General features: G+C 39.4%; 1 protein-coding gene across 1 annotated transcript in view; it reads right to left on the bottom strand.

The window, feature by feature from the left end:
• The window catches only part of CAMSAP2 (calmodulin regulated spectrin associated protein family member 2), a 110,595-nt gene extending 89,314 nt beyond the window's left edge, over window positions 1-21,281 (bottom strand). The window contains 2 exon segments of the mRNA XM_008685103.2: window positions 860-1,119; window positions 21,036-21,281. Coding sequence (XP_008683325.2) covers window positions 860-1,119; window positions 21,036-21,174 — 399 coding nt within the window. The 5' untranslated portion in view covers window positions 21,175-21,281.
• Between the last annotated feature and the right edge of the window lie 635 nt (window positions 21,282-21,916).

The raw sequence follows: 21,916 nt of genomic DNA, 5'->3' as shown, positions 1-21,916 counted from the left end.
TCTTGAGATATTATTCTCTATTTCTCATAACAAAATAGTTGTGTTTTTTTTTTTTTTAAAGAAGGAAAACAGGCAGAAAGTAGGTCATCACATCATTTAGTACTAGATTTGGTAAACTAATTTTTGTTCATCCTTCTTCAACTTCATAATTTCATATATTTCTAAATATATTCTTCTACATATATCTCTCCCCTTCTCCAACTAGTCTGATGTAAGAGCATGATTTAATCAAATGTACAAATCTGTTTTTCCTTCTAATACCATTCTTGATGATGCTCAGCATTTTGTGACCTTAAGCTAAAGTAGTACACCAGACTGAAGCAGCATACAATGAACCTAAACTTTGGATCTGTCTCCAGAGACTAGCATGACAAAGCTCCTGCATGCTTGTCACAGGCCAGCTCAGAGCCCTTCATTCACAAGAATAATTTATAGTTATTAAATAAACTAAAATATATGATATGCAGAAATTTACCAAGAGGTCAGTCAAGCATGTAAATGAACACTTAAAAATCTCATCTCTTTCCTCATGAGAATAAAATCAAGGATACACTTTCTCTTCTAGATAGTCTCTATGATAGAAAAAATAAGTTTTTAAATTAAATAAAAATCACTTTAAAGTAGCTAGAAACAATGTAAATGTTTCTCCTGGGTATTAGAATGGCACCAAACATTCCAAAATAGTTTATTAAAATCTTCCTTCGTGTGGAAATGAGGTTTAGAAGAAAATGATAGTCTTTAAACTCTAGGCAGAGATGACAATCCAATTTCAAAACATATTTCACTCCATTTTATAATACAATTCACACTCAAAGGTATGCACTTCAAACAAAGTAATCTTGGATAAATAAAGACTCACCATCTGTATGGGTTTCTTGTGGAGATCTCGTTCAGTTACCAGTTTTTCTTGGTCGGTAACATAAAGACCTTTCTGTGCTAAAGCCTGAATTACAGCATCATGGCCCAAAAGGGGTTTCGCAGCATCACTCTTGAGAATAAGACTCCCAGCACGACAGTATAGTTCAGCCGACAGAAGCAAATTAACAACAGGTGGTTTGATGTGTTCCTGATCATACTGATCAGTGTAAAATGGTTCTCGAAGTTCCTCTGGCACATTTTCTAAAAAGATTAAGGGGAAAAAAATCCTTAGAATATGTTTATAAAAGAAACACAATTTATTTAATAATTATTATGTCACAGAAGAGCCCTTTTAAAAATAATAACCCTTTAGCTAAAAAGGTAATTTATTAGAGCTTGGCAGATAATGTGGAATAAAGGAGATAGAAATTTCCTTTACAGAAGATACTGTCCCAAGTATATTCTAAGAAGGGACTACAAAGCAAACAGAGAAAAGTTTTCTAAGTCCAGTGACTCTCGGGAAAGTATTCCCACATACATACTCAAATCCACAGAATGTGCTAAAAGATTCCTAAAAACTAATTTCAGTGAATCCCCTCACATTCAAGCAGCCAACCAGGAAATGCACTGTAACAGCTACTGCAGGGGAATGCGAGCCACTGCCAACTGACGGCATAAAATCATCTGCCCAAAGCTGTACAGCGAAGCACTTGCAAAACAGAAACTGCTTAACTCTTCTGTCCTCTGTCTCAGGGTCCCCGGTCTCTCGCCCCTCTTGCTTAGCCTGCTGAAGCTATTTAGGGGCAGTTACAGCTACAGTTTAGGGGAGGACTACTGTTAAAAATCCCTTAACCTCGTAAATCACTGTTACCTCCGCCTTACCACTCACCATCCTACATCAAGAAGCCCTCCTGGACACCCACCTGACACACTGCATGAAGACACAGAAAGGAGGGTTTACAAATGGGACATGAGAAAGAAACCAAATTCTTCTCAGTTTCTTTTCTGCTAGCCATTTCCCTTGAAGAACGCAAGCTTCATTCTCCCAATGTTCACTTCTAAATCAACCTTAGGAGCTGCTTTTGTATCGGATGGCAGCCAGATTACCCAAAAAGCACAACAAACAAAAAACTTCTGTTTTACAAGTTTTCTTGTCTTTTCTACCTTGTATCTCTTCCTCTTCCTCCCTTCCCTTTACCTGGGGTCTGCGCTCTTAATCAAAGCCAAGATAAGAAAGAGGTTTTTCTTCCAAAAGGAAAGGCAGGCATCTAAATTAGAAGTAACATGGAGCTATAATCATAGAACCTGATAGCTCGGGCCTGACACCTAGCCAGGCCCTTGCCTGCCTTCTCTTTAAAAGTGAGGTTTCACAGCCAGACATCCCCAGTCACTGATTTTAGGAGGCTTCTGAATAGGCAGCTGTAATATAAGCTCAAAATAAGCCACAGTACTAATCAAAGTGAGCATTTTAAAATGTATTCACAAAATATTAATATACTCCTTAGCAACTTCCACCCTAAAGTTTTTGAAGAGCTTTTATTATTTAGAAAAATATTTTCATCAGGGGTGCTTGGATGGCTCAGTGGGTTATAAGTATCTGACTCTTGGTTTCGGCTCAGGTAATGATCTCATGGGTCATGAGACTGAGCCCCACACTCAGTGGGGAGTCTGCTGGAAGAGTCTCTCCCTCTGCCCCTCCTCCCACACATGTGCATACACGCGCCCTCTCTCTTTCTCTAAAATAAATAAATCTTTAAAAAAATATTTTTTCATCAAACAATATTATAGTAATGATTGCATGTTCATTTTATATACCATCATGGTTCTGGAGAAATTCAAAGAATTAGAAATAATCCCTATCTTCAAGGAGCCAATAATCTACAAAAAGACTAGACAGAGAAATAAAATTAAGCAATTCAGAAACAACGAATAATTGGGCACGAAACGAAAGAAATTAAGTGCGAAATGAACAATTACGTGCTTAAAGGTCAAAGCAAGAAGCATCATAGTAGGCTGAGATGACTTCCTCTTTAATAGGCAGAATTTATTTAGCTAAAAAAAAAAAAAAAAAAAAGAGTATCTAAACAGAAGTGGAGAGCCAGGGAGAAAAAGAGAGGAAGAGAAGATGTGAAGAGACACCAAACTGAACAATTTGGGTGGAGAAAAGGGTTCATGTAGGATAAGAGTGAGCAGGAAAGCTGGAATGGGAGGTTGGGGATAAGACAAAAGTAGTATCTCTTTTAAATATGAAGGCTTTATACAATAACTAGCAAGGAATTGCTTACTGTTTAAAAGAAGAAGAGTAACACATTAAGAATGATGTTGGGGGGAGGGGGGGACACCTGGGTGGCTCAGTTGGTTAAGCACCTGACTTCGGCTCAGGTCATGACCTCAGGGTCCTGGGATGGAGCCCCCACGTCAGGCTCCCTGCTCAGTGGGGAGTCTGCTTGTCCCTATGCTCCTCCCCCTGCTCATACACTCACTCTCTCTAATAAATAAAATCTTAAAAAAAAAATGATGTTTGGGGACAATTAATATGGTCTTCAGTACTGACAGTGGTAAAAATCAGACACAGATTATAAAGATAAGGAAATGAAAGTGGAAAACAGTAGTGAAAACCAAGAAGATACAAACACAAAAGGACCAGGAGGGAGGGGTGAAGATGGCAAAGACCATTAGGCCTGGGTTACCTGGGAAACACTGGTAACATTAATAGAAAAAAGAAAATCAGAGGAAACATTAATTCTGGAAGCAAGATCATAAACTCAGTTTTAGATATGCTGATTTGAAATGACAGCAAAAATATCCAAAAAGCAGCTGGGGATATAGGACTCTGGAAAGAGGTCAAGAGTGGATATATCAATTTGGGATTCTGGTGACATCTAAAAATATCATTCTCATTTAATAATTGAAAACACTTTTCTTCCTTCATAGCTACCTTAACCAGTAGTGAGCCAGGCTTAAACTTAACAGCTGCCTCAGCATGATATATAAGCACAGGTATAAACTACAGAATATGGTATCGGTAAATCAAATTTAGTATCATAGGAACTATATAGAAGTTATATAGTACAACTCAGAAATTATTTGATTTTAAGATTATTGTAAAATGAAGGCCTAATGGATTTTTATTCTATGTAATAATAAAAAAATGACTAATATAGATGACTTGGTATCCGAACATTAGCTATGCAAGGAAAAGTGACTGCTAATTATCAGGATTACAAACTTCTCTCCATACCTGTACATCCACCTAACATTCGTTTACTGCTTTTATATCCATTCTCACACTGATCTTTGTAACAACTAGGTGAAAGTGGCAAATCAGATAAAACGCGAATATATATTAGGAATATACTAATACGTACTAAGGACCTTTATGTGCCAAGACACTGTCCTAAACATGCCTTCTGTCATTCAATATTAACAATTCTCTTGTCCCCATCTTAAAGAAAGGAACCCAAGAAAGGTTATCTTGCCAAGGGCACATAGCTGATAAATGCAGAGGCCTAGCTCCAAAACACCTAGCTAAATAGCTTAAAAAGTAACAATAGTTTGCCAAGATCACAGGCTAGAAGGTGGAAGACCTGCAGCTGAGGGACTATTTCTGTTTTCTTATGGTATACCCACAAACCTAAGTTAGGAAAGTGCAAGTTTTAAAAAGATCCTAAAGCAAGGAAAAGGGAAAGGATCCATAACAAGCCAAAGAACGTTTCACAAATATGACCAAAAAAAAAAAAAAAAAAGCCTAAAACAGATTTTCCCACCCCCTAAAAGAATGCAAAACTGCATATTGAGTATTATAAAGTAGGGCACTTGCAAAAACAAGTCTTAAGCACTAACCACGCTTCATTTTGCCAACTATCCAAAACTACTTTAAGTTTGAAATCGTATCACGCTGTGAAACAAATGAACTGAAACAGCATTTTAGAAAACAGACAAAATCAAAGATAAGAGGTTTCACCCTCTCCCTCACCTCCAGAATACAAAAGTTAAGAAATTAATACGTAAGGAATGGATGAGTGGAACACCACTCCTAGAATTGCAAAGGATAAGAGACAAGTTTTTCTTGTGTACCAGGACTTAAGCAGAACCTACCTTAATCACGTTATTATAAATCCTGACTAGATCTAAGTTTTGAAGTTAATAATCACCTGAAATGCTTGAAGTACAAGTAAAGGGAGTAGACAGTGAATTGCTCAAGGCAATTTTCTATAAAGATGGGTTAGTTACTAGTTGCATACATATACCAGCAAATGATACAGATTTCTTTAAAACAATAAAGGGTAGAGAGGTAAGAGGGGAATGCATTTCAGAAATAACACCATACTCAGTCATGGGAACATTACCTTATTTTCCAAACCTAAAAAATTTTCTCCAAAAACAATTACTGAGAGAGAACTAGTGAGTTTCAAAAACTCCAACTGAAAATAAGACATAGAACTTGAAATTAACAAAGACCTGAAAATAGTCAATAACACACACAAAAAAAACCAACAGTACCAGTATCAGAAAAAGTTATAATGAGTCATTTTTTACCTACAAAAATGGAAAAAATTTTAAAAGCCCACTGTTGACAAAGATGTACCCTTACACATGACTAAAGGGCAAGGCCCATGCCTGTCTTATTCAAGAGGATATAAATCCCCAGCTCCTAACTTAATGCCTAGTACATGGTAAGCACTCAATACATATCTGATCAATGAATGAAAATGTTATTTAAAAAATATACTAGTCATTAGCCTTGTCCTGAAAGGACACTAGTAAACCTTCCCTCAACTCCCAGATTCTGCGCTAGTCATAATTTACTCCTTGTACCTGTCTTTAAAAACTTTAGAGTTATCTCCCCAGGCCACTCTTTACTTCTGCAAAGTAGTAAAACCTTCAAAACCAAACCTCTTTTCAGTTAACCTACATTCACTACCATTAGGAGGCAGCATGACATAGTGGGAAAAATTAGGGCTTTTTCAAAGTACGGGCTTTGGATTTAAAAAGAGTCGTCTGAATTTTACCAGTTACTTGCTACGGGATTTTGTGTGCAGTAATTAATTTCTCTGAGTTCAAGTTTCTCCATAGCCTGCAGATGTGCCTCAGCCTCCTCTTCCTCCTCCTTCTCCTCCCCCTCTCCCCTCCTCCAGTGGCCCACTATGTTCCAGACATCCAAGTCTTTCTGCTGCTACAGCATGCCTAGTTTGTGCCTTTTGGCCTGTGCACTAACTCTTCCTTCTGCTTCTAAAGCTCCCCCTCTAACCTTCACATGGATAGCTCATTCCATTCAGATCTCAGCTAAATGTCACCTCCTCAGATATACCTTCCCTGACTATTAAAATAGTCATCCTATTTTAATCCTCTATATAACAGTTACTACTATCCTATAATATGTATGTTTATTTCTGCCTCTTCCCACTACAATGTAACCTCAAGGAGAGCAGGATACTTCTCTGTCCTGTGTCACTAGCACCTAAAACGGTGCCTGGAACACAGCAGGCACTCAAAATGTTTACTAAAACAACGTTAAGTACCTAAACACAGAGCAGCTTTGCCTTCAAATGAGATGCCAATTAAAAATGAACTCCCTGGGGTGCCTGGGTGGCTCAGTTGGTTGGTTGGACATCTGCCTTTGGCTCAGGTCATGATCCCAGGGTCCTGCGATCCAGCCCCTGCTTCTCCCTCTCCCTCTGCCTGCCGCTCCCCCTGCCTGTGCTCTTTCTCTCTGTCATATAAATAAATAAAATCTTTAAAAAAAAGTCAACTCCCTCTACCCTTTCACTTACCAAATGATGTGTTAAGTGCTGTTCGGCATTCCTGAGCTTAAATTACCTCCTCCACTCCTCCCACTACCCTGTGAGACTAAAGCCCCTCTTCTGAGTCCCAGATCCTTATAAGCCAGCTAGCCTACTCAACTCTTCACTTGGATGTCACAAAGAAACCCCAAATTCAAAATGGGTGCCAAGTTTCTCATGACAAGGGGAGTTACAAATACAGGAAGGGACTAGAAATGAACTAGAAAGACTAGAATGAACTCCGTGGTGTTGGACTAAAATGCAAATTGTCAGTATGAACACATGGTGTTTTATATCTGTCTATATACAGAGAAAGAAATAGATGTACTTTATGTTATGTATGCACGTGTTTCCTAGCTCTGACTGCAAACCCCCAGTAGTATTTAGCCTGGCATCTATATCTTGATTTCTCACTAAAAGGAAAGAAAAGGTGGTTTCCAGAGCTGGAAAAGACAAAGTACAATATGAGCGAAGAGTGTATTTGTATGTTTTTGGCGGGGGAGAGGGGCCGGTGTGCATGTGTGCCAAAAAGAAAGAAAATGCCAACAAATAATGGGGCCACGTTAGAAAGATACAGGATCCAGATGAAAGGAGATACCACTGGCCAAATCTGGGACAATATGAACATCAAAATATATGATAATAAAGGATTATAAACCATTGAATAAAACAAGAATCAATGAGTCCATCCTGATATAAATGAAAAAATAAGCAAAAGAGAAGAAAAACCTCTTTCTTGTTGTAGAACACCAACTAATAAATGGGAAAAAATAATAGTAATAATCAATAGTAATAACTGACTTAGGCAAGAATCATTATTGTATGTTAAAATGGTGGATAGAAGTTTGATAAACAGGATATTTCAATTTATCTCCCCATAAATTATTAATTAAAAATGGAATAATAATTTTATGGTGCAGAAACGTGGCAGATACCACTTTAACCAAGGGATCAAAGTTAATATCACCAATACCAAAACAAACTTTATGTGTCTCCTGATATGATTTACTGAGGATACAGCATCTCTTCTGTGGTAGTTCTGCCAGATTTGCATAACTCTAATCATGAAGATACTTTAGACAAATCCAAATTGACATTCTATAAAATACCTGGTCTACTGTATTTATAAGACAAAAATTTTAATAAAAGAAAAAATCAACACTGCAGGCTCATACCTTATGGGGTATTGAGAAGAGGAATCTCTACTTTTTTCCTCTCCCTCTGCCCCAGCCACTCCCTAGCATCATTATATATTAGGGAGGATGTCAAGTTGTTCAATATTAGGAAGAACAGAGGGTAAGGAAATTCCCTCTGGCTAAACAGCTCTCCTCTGGGGCTGCCTAGATGTCACTGGTTCGTCTCTGGGTGCTTCCCAGGCACTCTTGCCCACCTCCCCTGTACAATGCAGGGATGGAGCTGTATAAGGGGGCAACAGGGTGTATCTGTTGAATGGAAAGACAGGTGGCGATGGTAGCAGTGACGTGAAGGGGTGCAAGGTGGGTCAGCCAAGGAAGGGAAGTGAGAGAACGGAAAAGGACAAGAAAAAAGAAAGCCAAAGAAGAGAGCAAGAGGAGGAGTGGGTTGGGAAATGGTCTCCAGTGTCTAGATCTCCATCAGTCCTTGTGTGGGAGCAGGTAGGTCTCTGTGCACTTTGTTTCACTTCATAGTGTCTGGGTATTCTTGTTGGGACACTGCCAGCGCCAGCACCCATGCCAGGATCTCCTCATCATCCCACTCATTCAGACCAAAAGCAGAGGGGGCAGCTGCTATATAAGGGCCCACACTCCAGAGCTGGGTATTAACACAAGAGGGGAAGCAGCCCAGTCAGCTCCTGCAGAAAACTGGCTGCTTGTACCACAGGGTAAAGGAAGTTTGGCAAGGGCTAAAGCAATGCCCAGGGAAGGAGCCAGAGGCCCAGCTCAGCTCGCAGCTCAGGGTGCTCAATCTTTAAAAGTGTCAGTATCATGAAAGACAAAGACAGACCAAAGAACTACTCCAGGTTAAAGGAGAGTAAAGAGATAAGTCAACTAGCTGCAATGCGTTGATCCTGGACTGGATCTTGGAATGGAGGGAAGAAAAAAAAAAAATCAATAATGACATTAAGACAATCAGCAAATTTGAATCTGGACTGTGGATTAGATAATATCGTATCAAAGTTAAGTTTCCTGATTTTTATAATTTTACTGAGATTATATATAAGAAACTGATCCTTCATTTTAGGGGACAGACTGAACTATTTAGGCATAGGGAACACAAGGTCTCTCATGCATTCTCAAATAGTTCAGAAAATATGTATATATGTACGCATACATACGCGTTTATGTGGGAGGGTGGGAAAGAGGGAAAATGATAAATGGGACGAAATGTTAAAAACTGGTAAATCTGGCTAAAGGGTACTGGGGAGTTCTTTGTACCATTCTTACATGTTTGAAGTTATATTGAAAAAGTTATGAAACCTAAAAATGCTCCAAATCAGTCTTTTCCCCCAAACCTGATCATCTTCCAGTATTCCCCACATCGATGAATGACACCACCATCCATCTAGTTGCACAAGCCAGAAACCTAGGAGTCATCCTTAATGCCTCCCTCTCCCTCAACACCCAGATAAAATCCATCCCCTTCTCACAGTCTCAACTCACATCTCCCAGGTCCAGCCTATCAGTGCTTCTCATTGGAATTACTTCATTTATTCCCAATCATCTTCACACAACCACTCCTTTCCCTGTTTCAACCATTCTCTACTACAGCCAGAATTTGCTTATTTCCCATAATCATATTTGATCATGTCACACATCACCATGAAACCCTAGGGTTTTCAATGACTTTCAGCACCGTTAAGGATTAAAACCCTCAGGGCGCCTGGGTGGCTCAGTTGGTGAAGCATCTGCCTTGTCTCAGGTCATGATCCCGGGGTCCGGGGATCAAGCTCCATATCGGGCTCCCTGCTCAACAGGGAGTCTGCTTCTCCCTCTCTCTCCTCCCCTCCTTCTGCTTGTGCTCTCTAATAAATAAATATCTTAAAAAAAAAAAAAAAAAAAAGATCCTGTCCCTACCCACCACCTTGTATTAGACATCCCTGCTAGTCACATTCGGTTCCTGACAATCACACACCCCTCCAATACAGAACCTTTGCCCTTGTATATTCTGGTCACTATTCAGAATGTTCTTTCTCACCATTCTTTACCCTTTCAGTTTCTTGGGGGCCAGTGATCCACTCAGTTTGGTACAATTCCCCTCCCCAATGAAGGGAACAACATAGCATTTGGCCTTCTTTCCCTGTACCTCAGTGCAATATTTTTTACTTTCTAGTCTATTCAATTATAAAAGAATAAGTTTTGGTTTGTAAAACATAGGTGAAAGTACAGATAAGTACTAGTAAACAAGAAGTTTGTTAAATACAGAATCCAAAGAATGTGTTAAATAAAGGTAAGGGGTTAGTAATGTGTACGCTAAATTTAAAGGGATGAAAAACACCCCAAAAGATACCTAATATTCATGAGGTATCTAGGCACTTAATATTCATGATATAATCATGAAATATATGACACTAAATATTCATGATATATTGAATATGCATGAGACTAAACAAAAAAAGAGGCAATGAAGAGTAAATATACATGAATACTTAATATCCCTGAGTCCTTACTTTGGCCACCCACTGGTGATACCCATTCCAGCCTATTTGTCCTCTGACCAAGTAACACAAAACCCATGGCTATTCATCAGGCTTATTGGTAAGCTACAGCCGTGGCAGGCATTCTTGTTCCCTGCGTCTCTCTGATAGAGCAAGTGTGTATCACTGGCCTATGTGTCACTATGGGCCTCCTTGTTCAAACTTCAACTCTGGTCCTTGTGACCACACCATCATCATTAGGGAAGGCTGATGCAGCAGAAAGAGACGGACATACAAACTCTGTCCACTGCAGGATTCAGGGAGCATGGTTCTTTCCCCCTACTTGCGCTCCTATCTTCAGTGTTTTAACTTACCTCATCTCTTTCTCTTTGCTTCTCACTGTAAATTGATTTAACAAACCATAAGATTTAAGCACTTTAATTTGGTCTGTGAGCCGTTCTTTTCTGTGACCTCTGGGGTAGTTCGCCTGGTAGTATACTTGGAGGCTACCATTCATTAAGGTAATTTCCCACATAAGGTAACCATATACTTAACAAAGAGAAGTTTCTTTTTAAAGGAGCTTTCCAGCTAATAAATGAAATCATGACAGAGAGCTAACTAGACATTAAGGGCCTGCTGGTAGAAATACGCACCACCTGTGAAGTATGCCAATAAACAAGTAAACAAACAAACGTTCACCTACATAATACTCTAGATCTCACTGCCAGTTTATAAGAAACCTGTTAAACGATACCACAGAGATCCAGACTGCAGGAAATTTTGAAGGATTTTAAAGGACAAATACTCTGGTTCCTCCAGTAAATAAATGCAAGCAAGACAAAATGACATGGAGGAGGAGCCTATATATTTAAAAAAAACTTAGACATATCAATTACAAAATATGACCCTTATTTGGATACTGACTGGAACAAATGAACTGTAAAACACAAAAATAAATAAAAGCAAAGATTAATGAGACAGAGAAATCCTAATACTGGTAATACAGAGTGCTGTGACAATGTCGTGATGATGGCAGTACCATGGTTATGTTTAAAAAGAGAATTCCTGACTTTTGGAGATATATACTAATATGTTTATAAATGAAATGATACAATGTCTGGGATTTGCTTCATATGATCAGTGTGGCCAGAAAAAAAAAATCAGTGTAACTGATAAATCAAGATTGGCTATGAGTTGATGGTCATGAGGTTGGGTGAAGAGTACATGAAAGTTTATTGTCACTGCATGTATTTGGTATTTTCTAAAGTCAAATGGCTTTGTTTGTTTAAAGAGAAAGAAAAAAGAGAAGAGTACAGAACTTCATTCAGTGATTAGGAAAGAGCTCCGAATACTGTGATACGTGGATATGAGGCCTGGAACTACTACAGCCATTTGTTTCCATGACAGAAGACAGTGGGAGAATGAAACTCACACATGAAGAAGGGCATAGCTAAGAGAATCACAAAGAAATGGAACTGGATCCTTGATCAAATCAGATCAAAAGCTCATCTTACCTCAGAACTTTTTCAGTTATATAAGCCAATAAATTCTCTGTAAGCCAATTTGAGATGAATTTTCTGCTACTACAAGTGAAGATACTCTGACATGATCTCCCATTAACTTTCAACCTACTCTGGTCATGGTTCTGCCTCTACATTCCCCTCAACACGTTCTCAGCCAAGTCAAATAATTTCATCATTGCTAAATCCGATAGAATATTATGAGACTTCCTGCTTAATCTGTCTTAGCTGTACCTTATTCTCCTCCATCTCATGTTCTCTTCCCTATGCTTGAGATTCCACACTCGTCTGCCCTCTTTCGTCCTCTCTGTCTACTCTCCATCCAGCTCCTTCGCTAGCTCTCCTGTCTTGGGTCCCCTTCTCTCTTCCATACTTTCCTTTAAAGTGACTGGCAGTTACTCACTTTTTTTTATAGCCATTTGTGTCACATCCCAGAGGTCTTCTAAATTCCACATATGAATTTTCAAGGGCCTGATGCACACACCACCATTTTAGATATTCCTCAAATCCAACGCTGTTCTCTCACACATACACACACAACCTCTCTTCCATTGTTCCCTTTCTCAGCAAACAGAAGCAATCAACACTCCCCACAATCTCATCTTTGCTTCTACTTGTCCAATCAATCACCAAGTCTTACCTTTCACATTCATCCACTTCTTTTCATATCCACTGCTACCATCCAAATTCAAGGTGTCATCATCTCTCACCCGGACTATGGCATCCTAATTATTTCCCTCTTTGTAACCCTTGGTCTCCCTCCAATACATTTTCTACTTCCAAGAGATCCTTTTTCTTTAATGTGGTAAAATACACATAAAAAAAATTAAAAAGATTAATTTTACGTTAAGAGTGAGAGAGAGAGAGTGGGGATAGGAAAGCAGAGGAAGAGGGAGAGAGAGAATCTTAGGCTTAATCTCATGACCCTGAGCCGAAACCAAGAGTAGGAAGCTTAACCAACTGAGCCACCCAGCCCCCCCTTCTTGTAACCATTTTTAACGTACTCCAAGAGATCTTTTAAAAAACAGACTTCCAATGATGTCACCTAGCTTAAAACAAACTGAGTAGCTCTAGGTCCAGATGGGAAGGAGACTTTTCACTAGATTTATCATTATATATATTTTGAGTTTTCAATCTGTGCCTGTCTCACCTATTCAAAAAATATTTTTGTGTCAAAAAGTAAATTTTCAAGATCTTATAATCACAACTTCTAGCACCTATGTAAAAAAAATGGAGGAGGCTAAAAAAAAAAAAAAGAATATTTCTGCTCTTTTAAAATGTTACATTACATAAAGTTCTACAAAACTATGAATTAGAGAAAAATTAACAAGGTCAGCAACCCCTTTATTTGAATGTCATCAAAAAAGAGAAGGGAAGACAAGAAGACAGCTAAAAAAGAGAATCTTGAGAGCAGTAGAAAATGCCAGCAGAAAAAAATGAAACCATCTACTGTTGACTGTCAAACAAACCAGGTGGTTAGGAGTGCCAACTCCAGCCCCCATGCAGTCAAAAAATCTGCATATAACTTCTGACTCCCCAAAAACCTGACTACTAATAGCCTGTCAACCAGAAGCCTTACTAATAACACAGCTGATAACACATTTTGCATGTTATATTTATTATATACTGTATTCTCACGATATCTAACTTTTCTTAATTCTTTTTTTAGTATTTCCAGGTTACACAGTTCATCTACAAGTTTTTTCAAATGATCACAAACCTCACAAAAATTTTCCAATATAATTCTTGAAAAACAAAATACATGTATACATGGATCCATGCAGTTCAAATCCATGTTGTTCAAGGTTCAACTGTACTTTGAAACTTACATTTGCTGAGGACAAATGTCTTTTAAAATATTTCAAAAGTTTCATCAAATGCCTTTTATTCCAAGAGCCTAAAGTACTTAGAATCTGTATGCAATTCCTATTTTAGAGACAGAAAATGGTGTGAAGGAGAGAGCACATTCAAAATAACTTTTTAAGATCACACACATACATTCCCAGGAGCCTATGTTTGTGAAATATGGAGCGGGGAGATGAATGCATATTTCCATTTACTGAAATTCCATCTCTTTATCTCAAGAAAATAGGACAGAGATACCTCATAAACCTTACTAGGCATAACACAGCAGAGTACAGCTTAAGGGTTACAGAAAGAGCTCAGTGGCCTCTCTATTGCTATATGCCTAGTCTCTGTTTTATTTTGTCTAGTTTGTAGTGAAAAATATTTTTAATAAAAAGAAGTCTTTGAAATTATAAGAAATATAATCCCATTCTACAATGGGAAACAGAATATCTAAAGGTAGCCTAAGTGTGAGACTGATAAATTCTAACACTTTGCAATTTATTTTTCTTCTAAAGAACTCAAAGGAGTGCACAAATGTTTATTTTCATGACTATTCAGCAAGTAGGGGAACAAAGAGTACTTCAGGAAAATGCCCCAGAAAAAAAAAGGAGCAAGTAGTAGAAGACCTGGAAAGATACTACTGGGCAGGCCTTTAAAATATTACGTTGATGAAGAGTCAATGTTTAAGAAGAAAAGGAAAAACTATGCAAGGCTTAGGAGGCAAAGTGCTAAATGTCATAAATGAAAACAACTGTTATCTCAGCTAAAGCACTAAGCTTGTCACTACTAATAAATGTGTAATATTTAAGTATTATTATTTGTAATTTACCTATAGAAAAGGTCCATAACCTAGTCTACATGGAAAACTAGATTCACTGGGGGTGGGAGGAGACTCTGAAATGACACACCAGTGCTAAATATATTTTCTATCCCTGTACTAATTTATCAAATATAAGAAAAATAAAGCATACTTTTAAATTCTGCAAAAATAAATTTAAGACTTATATTTGAAAGGTTTTCATGCGTTCTTTATGTCTTCACTTCCAATACTATACCATAAAATTGCAATGAACTACAGAAAGCATATAATACAAAGGTTAAATTTTAGTATCATAAAGGAGTAGACTCCAATTGGGGTTCTACCACTTAGAAGCTGGATGACAAAGGAAAGTTATTTAACCCCTTTGTTTCCTCATTAACAAAAAGGGCAAACCACCTAATTTCCTAAATTCTTATCTTCCATTTGAATACTTTTGAAATCAGGATGTCTTACAATTAACTTGGACTTTAATGTACAAAACCCCTTTCTAAATTGCAGGTGTATCTTATAATCTTTATAGCAATGGTTCTCATTTTGCTTCCCAGGAGACATAGGCAAGGTCTGGAGACATTTTTGGTTGTCACAGTTGGAGTGGAAGTGAGGGTGGAGAATACTACCGTCAACTAGTGAGTGGAGGCCAGGGATGCTGCTAAAATTCTACAATGCACAGGATGGCCCTCCACAAGAAAGAATTAGCCAGACAATAGTTCTGTGGCTGGGAAACCTTGATTTAGAGTTATAATGGAAGAAATAAAATGGATTGTTCTTGGAATTAAAAAAATAATATAAAATATTCAAAACTCTACTTAGCAAAAGTATGTGTTCAATAAATTTGTCATAGCGTTTTTTTTTTTAATCCAATGTGCTTAGAATAATTTATCTACAAAATAAATGCCAAACGCCTTAACCGGCTCTTGGAACAATTTACCTTTCAAGCTGGATCTCCCCCTACTTCATCACATAAACCTCCTCTAACCTTATTGGTCTGTGTTGTTCCACTAACGCTACCTCGGTTTCAGAACTCCATGCCTGCACACAAACTATCTCCCCCCCCACAATGCCTACTTTCCATTCAGCCTGACTCCCTTCGTGGTCATTGACCACCTCCACTTCAGAGGTCTTCCTTCACAGTTCACTGAGGCTGAGAGTGTCCTCTCTCCGCCCCCCTGCTACTGCTCCCTCCCTCTGCATGTCACTGTTCCAGTTACACGGCCCTTATAGATTTCCTGAACTTTACTATAGTCATACATGTATCACATCTCCCTTACTAGAGCATGAACTCCTTTAAAAGAATGGCATCGTTTAAAAACCCGTAGGGGTGCCTGGCTAGCTCAGTCTGTAGAACATGTAACTCTTGATCCTGGGATTGAGAGTCTGACCCCATGTTGGCTATAGAGATTCCTTTAAAAAAATAAACTCTTTGAGAAAATAAAAATAAAATAAAAACCCACAGCATTTGACACTGTGAATAAGAACACCCTCTCGAAATTTTTCCTTCCAGGGCCTCAGTATTATTACACTTTCTTAATTCCCTTCCTAAGTCTCTAACTGCTTTAATTGTCTCCTTCCCCCAGCGCTTCCCCCAAAACACTGTAAGTGTTCATAACCCTAAATTCTGTCACCCTCACATCTACTCCAATTTCAGTTGCATTTTATGTACAGAAGACCCTGAAATTATTATTTCTAGCCTCAACTTCCCAATCATACTCCACACCTACATTTTTACCTATCAACTTCATTGAACTTCTCAGATTAGATATTTGGCCAATACATCATGTCCAAGGCTTCCAAAACAAAGCTGACTTCCCATTACAACGTGCTTTCTCTACCTCTGCCAATGGCATAGTAATTCATCCTCTCAGTAACTAAATCTCAAAAGCTCAGGTAACCTCATCCTCCTTAAAACCTCAGATGACCTCATCCTTTTATATATTACCTTTTTATTTCAACCATTTCCCATGTACCCCAAATTCAGTCATTTAGAAATACTAGGGATTATAACTCTGCAACATTTTTTCTATCTTTTGCCTCTTTTCCATTAATTTCACTTCTACCCATATAGTACAGTGGTTAAGAGAATAGACTGAAGTCAGATTTCACAAGTTCACATCCCAGCTCCATAAACTGAGTGGCTTTGGATGAGTTCCTAAACCTCTGAGCTTCATTTTCCTCATCAGTAAAATTGGAATGATTAATAGTTTCCACCTCTTAAGGCTGCCATGAGAATTAAAATGATATGACACGCAAAGTGCTTGATACACAGCAAGGACTTAATAAATATAAGCAGCTTTATTATCATTTCCACTCTACAATAAGCTTTCTTGATATCTTTCTTGCCTGAACTCCGGCAATAACTTCCCAAACTCGCCTCTCTATTAGTCTTTCTCACCCACAATGCTACCCATTGTCATCACAACCTTCCCACATGCCTAAGTCAGAGGTAACGTAGGATTTTGACAGCAAAATGTGTTCAGACATACAAAGAAATGTAACAAGGTGTATTTATAATAGTAAATGATTTTATATTACTAAACTAAATGGTATGAAGAGGAGAAGGATTTTTAAAAAAGAGAATAATAGTCGATAAAGCTGAAGTGATATATTAACACTAGGAAGTGGGCCTTAAATTCCATGTTAAGAACTCCGAATTCAAGAATTTCATAAAGACGTTTTGTACCCACCATTTTCCCTAAAAGATTTAAAGGAGAACACTGAAAGCAAACTCAGCAATATCATTGCTTAAATGGGTTAAGCTGTTCAAATACAGTAGAGACAGCATAGCTCAACTTCCTCTTTTGCGATTTGCTTAAAGTAGTGAGCATCTGTTTATTAAAATTCATCTAAACAAACTTATTCTTCGTTTGATCAAAACTGTATCTGCATTCTTCTACAAAATCAACTATTAAGATTTGGGCTATTTGGAATATTTTTAGTGTAATGAGAAGAACAAGACTCAAAGCTTCCGATGTAAGATTTTGAATAAAGTAAATACTCCATCTGCTTTCTAGGTATTGCAATACTAGTGATTTATTTTGTATGGTTCAATAACTTCATTCTACGCCCATCATTGATTTCTAGCTATCATTTTACTTATTTTAAGATTTATTTATTTAAGAGAAAGAGAAAGAGCGAACGCACCGCAAGCAGGGGGAGGAACAGAGGGCAAGGGAGACAAGCAGACTGCCTGCTGAGCAGGGAGCTCGAGGTGCAGGGCTTGATCTCAGAACCCTGAGATCATGACCTGAGCTGAAATCAGGAATCAGAAGCCCAACCAAATGAGCCACCCAGGTGCCCCCACTAAAATCATTCCTTTAACGATCATACATAGGGTCTTCAGGTACTGATTTAGTTTTTCTCTGAGAAACTTTCTAACTCCTGATATATTAAGAAGTAGTAAATTTTACAATTGTATGTATTGAAAAATTCATTTAAAATGATAGAGAGATGGGGCACCTGGAGGCTCAGTCGAATGGGCTTCCAGCTCCTGATTTCAGTTCAGGTCATGATCTCAGGGTCCTGGGATCCAGCCCTTCATGAAACTCTGCACTCAGCAGGGAGTCTGCTTGGGACTCTCTCTCCTCTCCCTCTGCCCCTCCCCCCATTGCAGGCGCTCTGATTCTCTCAAATACATAAATAAATCTTTATTTTTTTATAAGGTGATTTTCGTAAATCACAACTTAAAGTTGGGTTAATTTTTTGAATGATTAACTGAATTAGGTAATACCTTTGAAATACGTTGTCTATTAACATTTGCTGCTTAAGTGTCGGCAGCAAATTAAGAACATTTACATCAAAAGAAATAAAACTTTTTCTCTATTCACTCCATATAAATGTGGAGTGAAAAGAACCTTTGAAAGTTTGTTGATTAAATAATAAAATGTACAAACATAACATTCTCAATAACATATTAAGTTCTGTTACTAAGTTACCCTCTTAAGGTCTTCTAAGTTTGGTTCTCACTGCATTTTGAATATGATCTTTTTATTCATTCCAACTGTTGCCAAGGCGAATGTAACCAAGTACCAACAATATTCATCTAAACCATCTGAGAGTGTGTCAAGATCTGCCCACTCTTCAAAGAAAATAAATAAATAAGACTTCTAACATGTACTATGTGCACATTTTTCACACTCTGCAGACTGGCGCAAAGAGCAGTTTTCAGAGTCATAAAGACCTGAGCTGGCATGCAGAATCCACCACTTGTCAGATGTTTCATCTTAAACAAATTAAAAGCTCTGAACCTGTTCCCTCACCTGCAAAGTGAGAACAGTATCTACCTCGAGGGTTGCCGTAGGAATAAATGAAGCAACGTATTTAAAATACTGAGTTTAGGGGCGCCTGGGTGGCACAGCGGTTAAGCGTCTGCCTTCGGCTCAGGGCGTGATCCCGGCGTTATGGGATCGAGCCCCAACATCAGGCTCTTCTGCTGTGAGCCTGCTTCTTCCTCTCCCACTCCCCCTGCTTGTGTTCCCTCTCTCGCTGGCTGTCTCTTTCTCTGTCAAATAAATAAATAAAATCTTTAAAAAAAAAAAATAAAGTACTGAGTTTATAACAGGTATGCCTTGCCTCCACCGATGCCATACCCTTGGGAGTCAGTCAAATGAAAACACTTACCTCCGCCCTTACTAAAAGTGTGATCGTAGTTATTTAACCTCTCTGTGCACTGGGGGAAATGGGGAACAAACTACCTACATCACAACGTTGCTGTGAATTCCTAATCTACAATTTAATGCAATGCATCTAGCACAGTGCCCGGCACACAACAGATTCCACTGATACTAGATTCCTTTCACTTTCTTTCTTCAAGTGTGTTCAATATGTGTTCCTCAAGTGGTCCAGAATCTAGCAAACTTGCCTCACACATATCCAGAAAGTAGGCCATTTTCTGGTGAGTAGCCTTTGTGAATCAAGGGCAACATTTTGACATCTTGTACTATAAGCATCCTCTCAGGTTCAGAAGAAAATATTTGTGTTGTTCCCTCTTCCTTCCATTTTGTACGCATTGCTTTTCCACATAGGTCATTACGTAAATTTCCCTCTATCTTTTCAAAATACTTAAATAGCTTTCATTTCTCCTCCAAATGGATATTAGCTTCAGTATGCTGCTTATGTTAAAACCAAAATACATCTATTACTCTCACTGCTGATATCAGTGGTGCCAGAAAATAAAAATACACTGACACTTTGTGTTTCCTCCTGTGTCACTCCACACATTTCGTTCCAAATAAATCTTTAAAATGTAAATTATTTCAAAATGACTTTTAATTATCCTTACTCCTGATGCTAGTTTTAAAACCTTAACATCTTTCTACTTCAATATCAAAATACGAGAATTTAAATAAAACAAAAGTTGTCATAAACACAAAATCATGTTAAAATTTTCCTCAAACTAACTCAAATAATTTTCCAAACCTGAGATGCATTTGCTAGTTAACTAACATGCGCAGCTCTGACAATATTCAGCTACTGGATGATGTTTAAGAAGAATGAATTAAACCATTAACTCCCACATTTTCAGTCTTTAAAGTGGAAATGAGCCATTCTCCTCCCACAAAAACAAACAAACAAAACCCTTACATTTAACATGTGGAGAAAAGTCTGCAAGTACTAAGAAACTTTTATAAAAATATTTTACACACCTAAAACTTATTAACTAGGGCACAGAAATCTTACAAAATGATTCTTAAAGTTATCAAACAAGATTTCCTTACCCCAGCATCTTCCTATGAAAAGCTCTCTAATTTTTTTCAGAGCTCTACAACATGGGCTCCTAAAGCAACAGCTAAGGAATTACAACAGGAGGCCCTTTTCCTGTTATTTTGCAAAGACTGGGTAACGGAGAGAATGTTTAATTGCTACTGCACTGTACAATCTGTGTCAACAGCACATGCCCTCAAAAAAACTATTTAAAAAAAAATCCCATAGTAGGCACTATTTCTCTTAATTTATGAAGCCAAAATACGTTTCGCAAAAGGAATACGTCTCACTGATAACAGGAAATGAAAATGGCATCCCACAATCAGCAAGCTAAATATTGGTTTTAAATAACTGCCTTAATAGAGCCTGGAATGTGTATGGAAGGATGATACAGGCTTTAAGAATGACAACAAAAATTAACACTGTACTTCGACACAGGCCACCTTACATTCTAGGGAGCCTGAACAGCAGCCATCATTACAATTGTCAAAAATCTTTATACTACTATGTGCCATCCACCTTCTGCCAATAATAAAGAAACCAACTCAAATTTCTTGGTGGTGTAGTCACAATTATGACTGAGGGGGAAATGTATGCAACACAACGAGGAAAATACCACAAAATAAAACCACCCTATGTAAAAACATGATAAAATAGCTTACTGAAAACGTTTGCTATCCAATAAAAGAAATCTGGGTAAATCCCACCTGACCGAGGGCACCTGATTTAAGACCAAAGCTGCTTTATTTCTCCTTTCTTTCTTGTCTTCCCAGTCCCCCATCATCTCCCTGAACCTGTGCGAGAAGACACTCACCGAGGGGGATCCTATGATCGCAAACAAAAAACCGGCATGTGTACATCCTAAGGAGGAAGAGAGAAGGGAAGACACCACTTACCTGTTCCAAAGGCTTTGGCCACCAGCCAGGCCAGATTGCAGGCGATTTTGGCCCTGGAGAAATCATAGTGGTCAAAGGGCTTGATGGCTGGAACAATGAACGTCTTTCTCATCTCCCTGGGGTCTGCAGCATCCCCCATCTTTCACGGCGGCTCCTCGGGATGTCCGGGCTCTAACCTTCACATAGTGTGGCCTCGCCGCCGCGGGGGTCGGGAGGGGAGGAGGGAAGAGCTCAAACCATCGGGGCCGGGGCGAGGCCCGCCCGGGCGGCGACGAGGGAGGAGAAGCTCAGCTGTCCGCGCCGCGAGCCTGCCGCCTCCCGCGGGAGCCGCCGCCGCTCCTCCCGGGCATAGGAATGTGACGGCGCAGCGTCCGTCCGTCCGTCCGTCCGCCCCGCGCCGGCGCCCCGCCGAGCCACCCGCCCCGCGAGCGCGCGTGTGAGCGAGGCCGCCTCCCCTTTGTCTCCGTTTAGTCACACGGGCTTGGGGGGAGGGGGGAGGCTAGAAGGGCCCGGAATTTTAAGGGGGGGGAGGCTTTAACAATCACGTTGTGGAAAATGTCCCCGCCATCGCGGTGCCCGCACGCCCCCGCCTCCCGCTTCCCTTCCCTCGGAGCGGGGAGACCCCCACAGGCCCCGACGGGTGAAGGGACGAGCCGGGCGCGCGGGACGGGGACGCCCCCCGCCCCCCAGCGCAGCCCGGTCGGGGGCCGCCGGAGACGGAGCGGAGGAAAACGTCAAAATCACTGCGGCTCCCAGGCCGCCGGCGGCCCGGCCCCTCCTCTGCGCTCCCCTCCCGTCGCCGTCTCCTCCTTCTCCGGCCGCCGTCGCTGCCGCCGCCTCTCGGGCCTTCCTCCCTGCGGACGGCGAAGGCGGCGGCCCGC

This window comes from Ursus maritimus, unplaced genomic scaffold (assembly GCF_017311325.1).
Source record: "Ursus maritimus isolate PB19 unplaced genomic scaffold, ASM1731132v1 scaffold_2, whole genome shotgun sequence".
NCBI lineage: Eukaryota > Metazoa > Chordata > Mammalia > Carnivora > Ursidae > Ursus > Ursus maritimus.
This window is presented reverse-complemented; position numbering and strand designations above follow the sequence as displayed.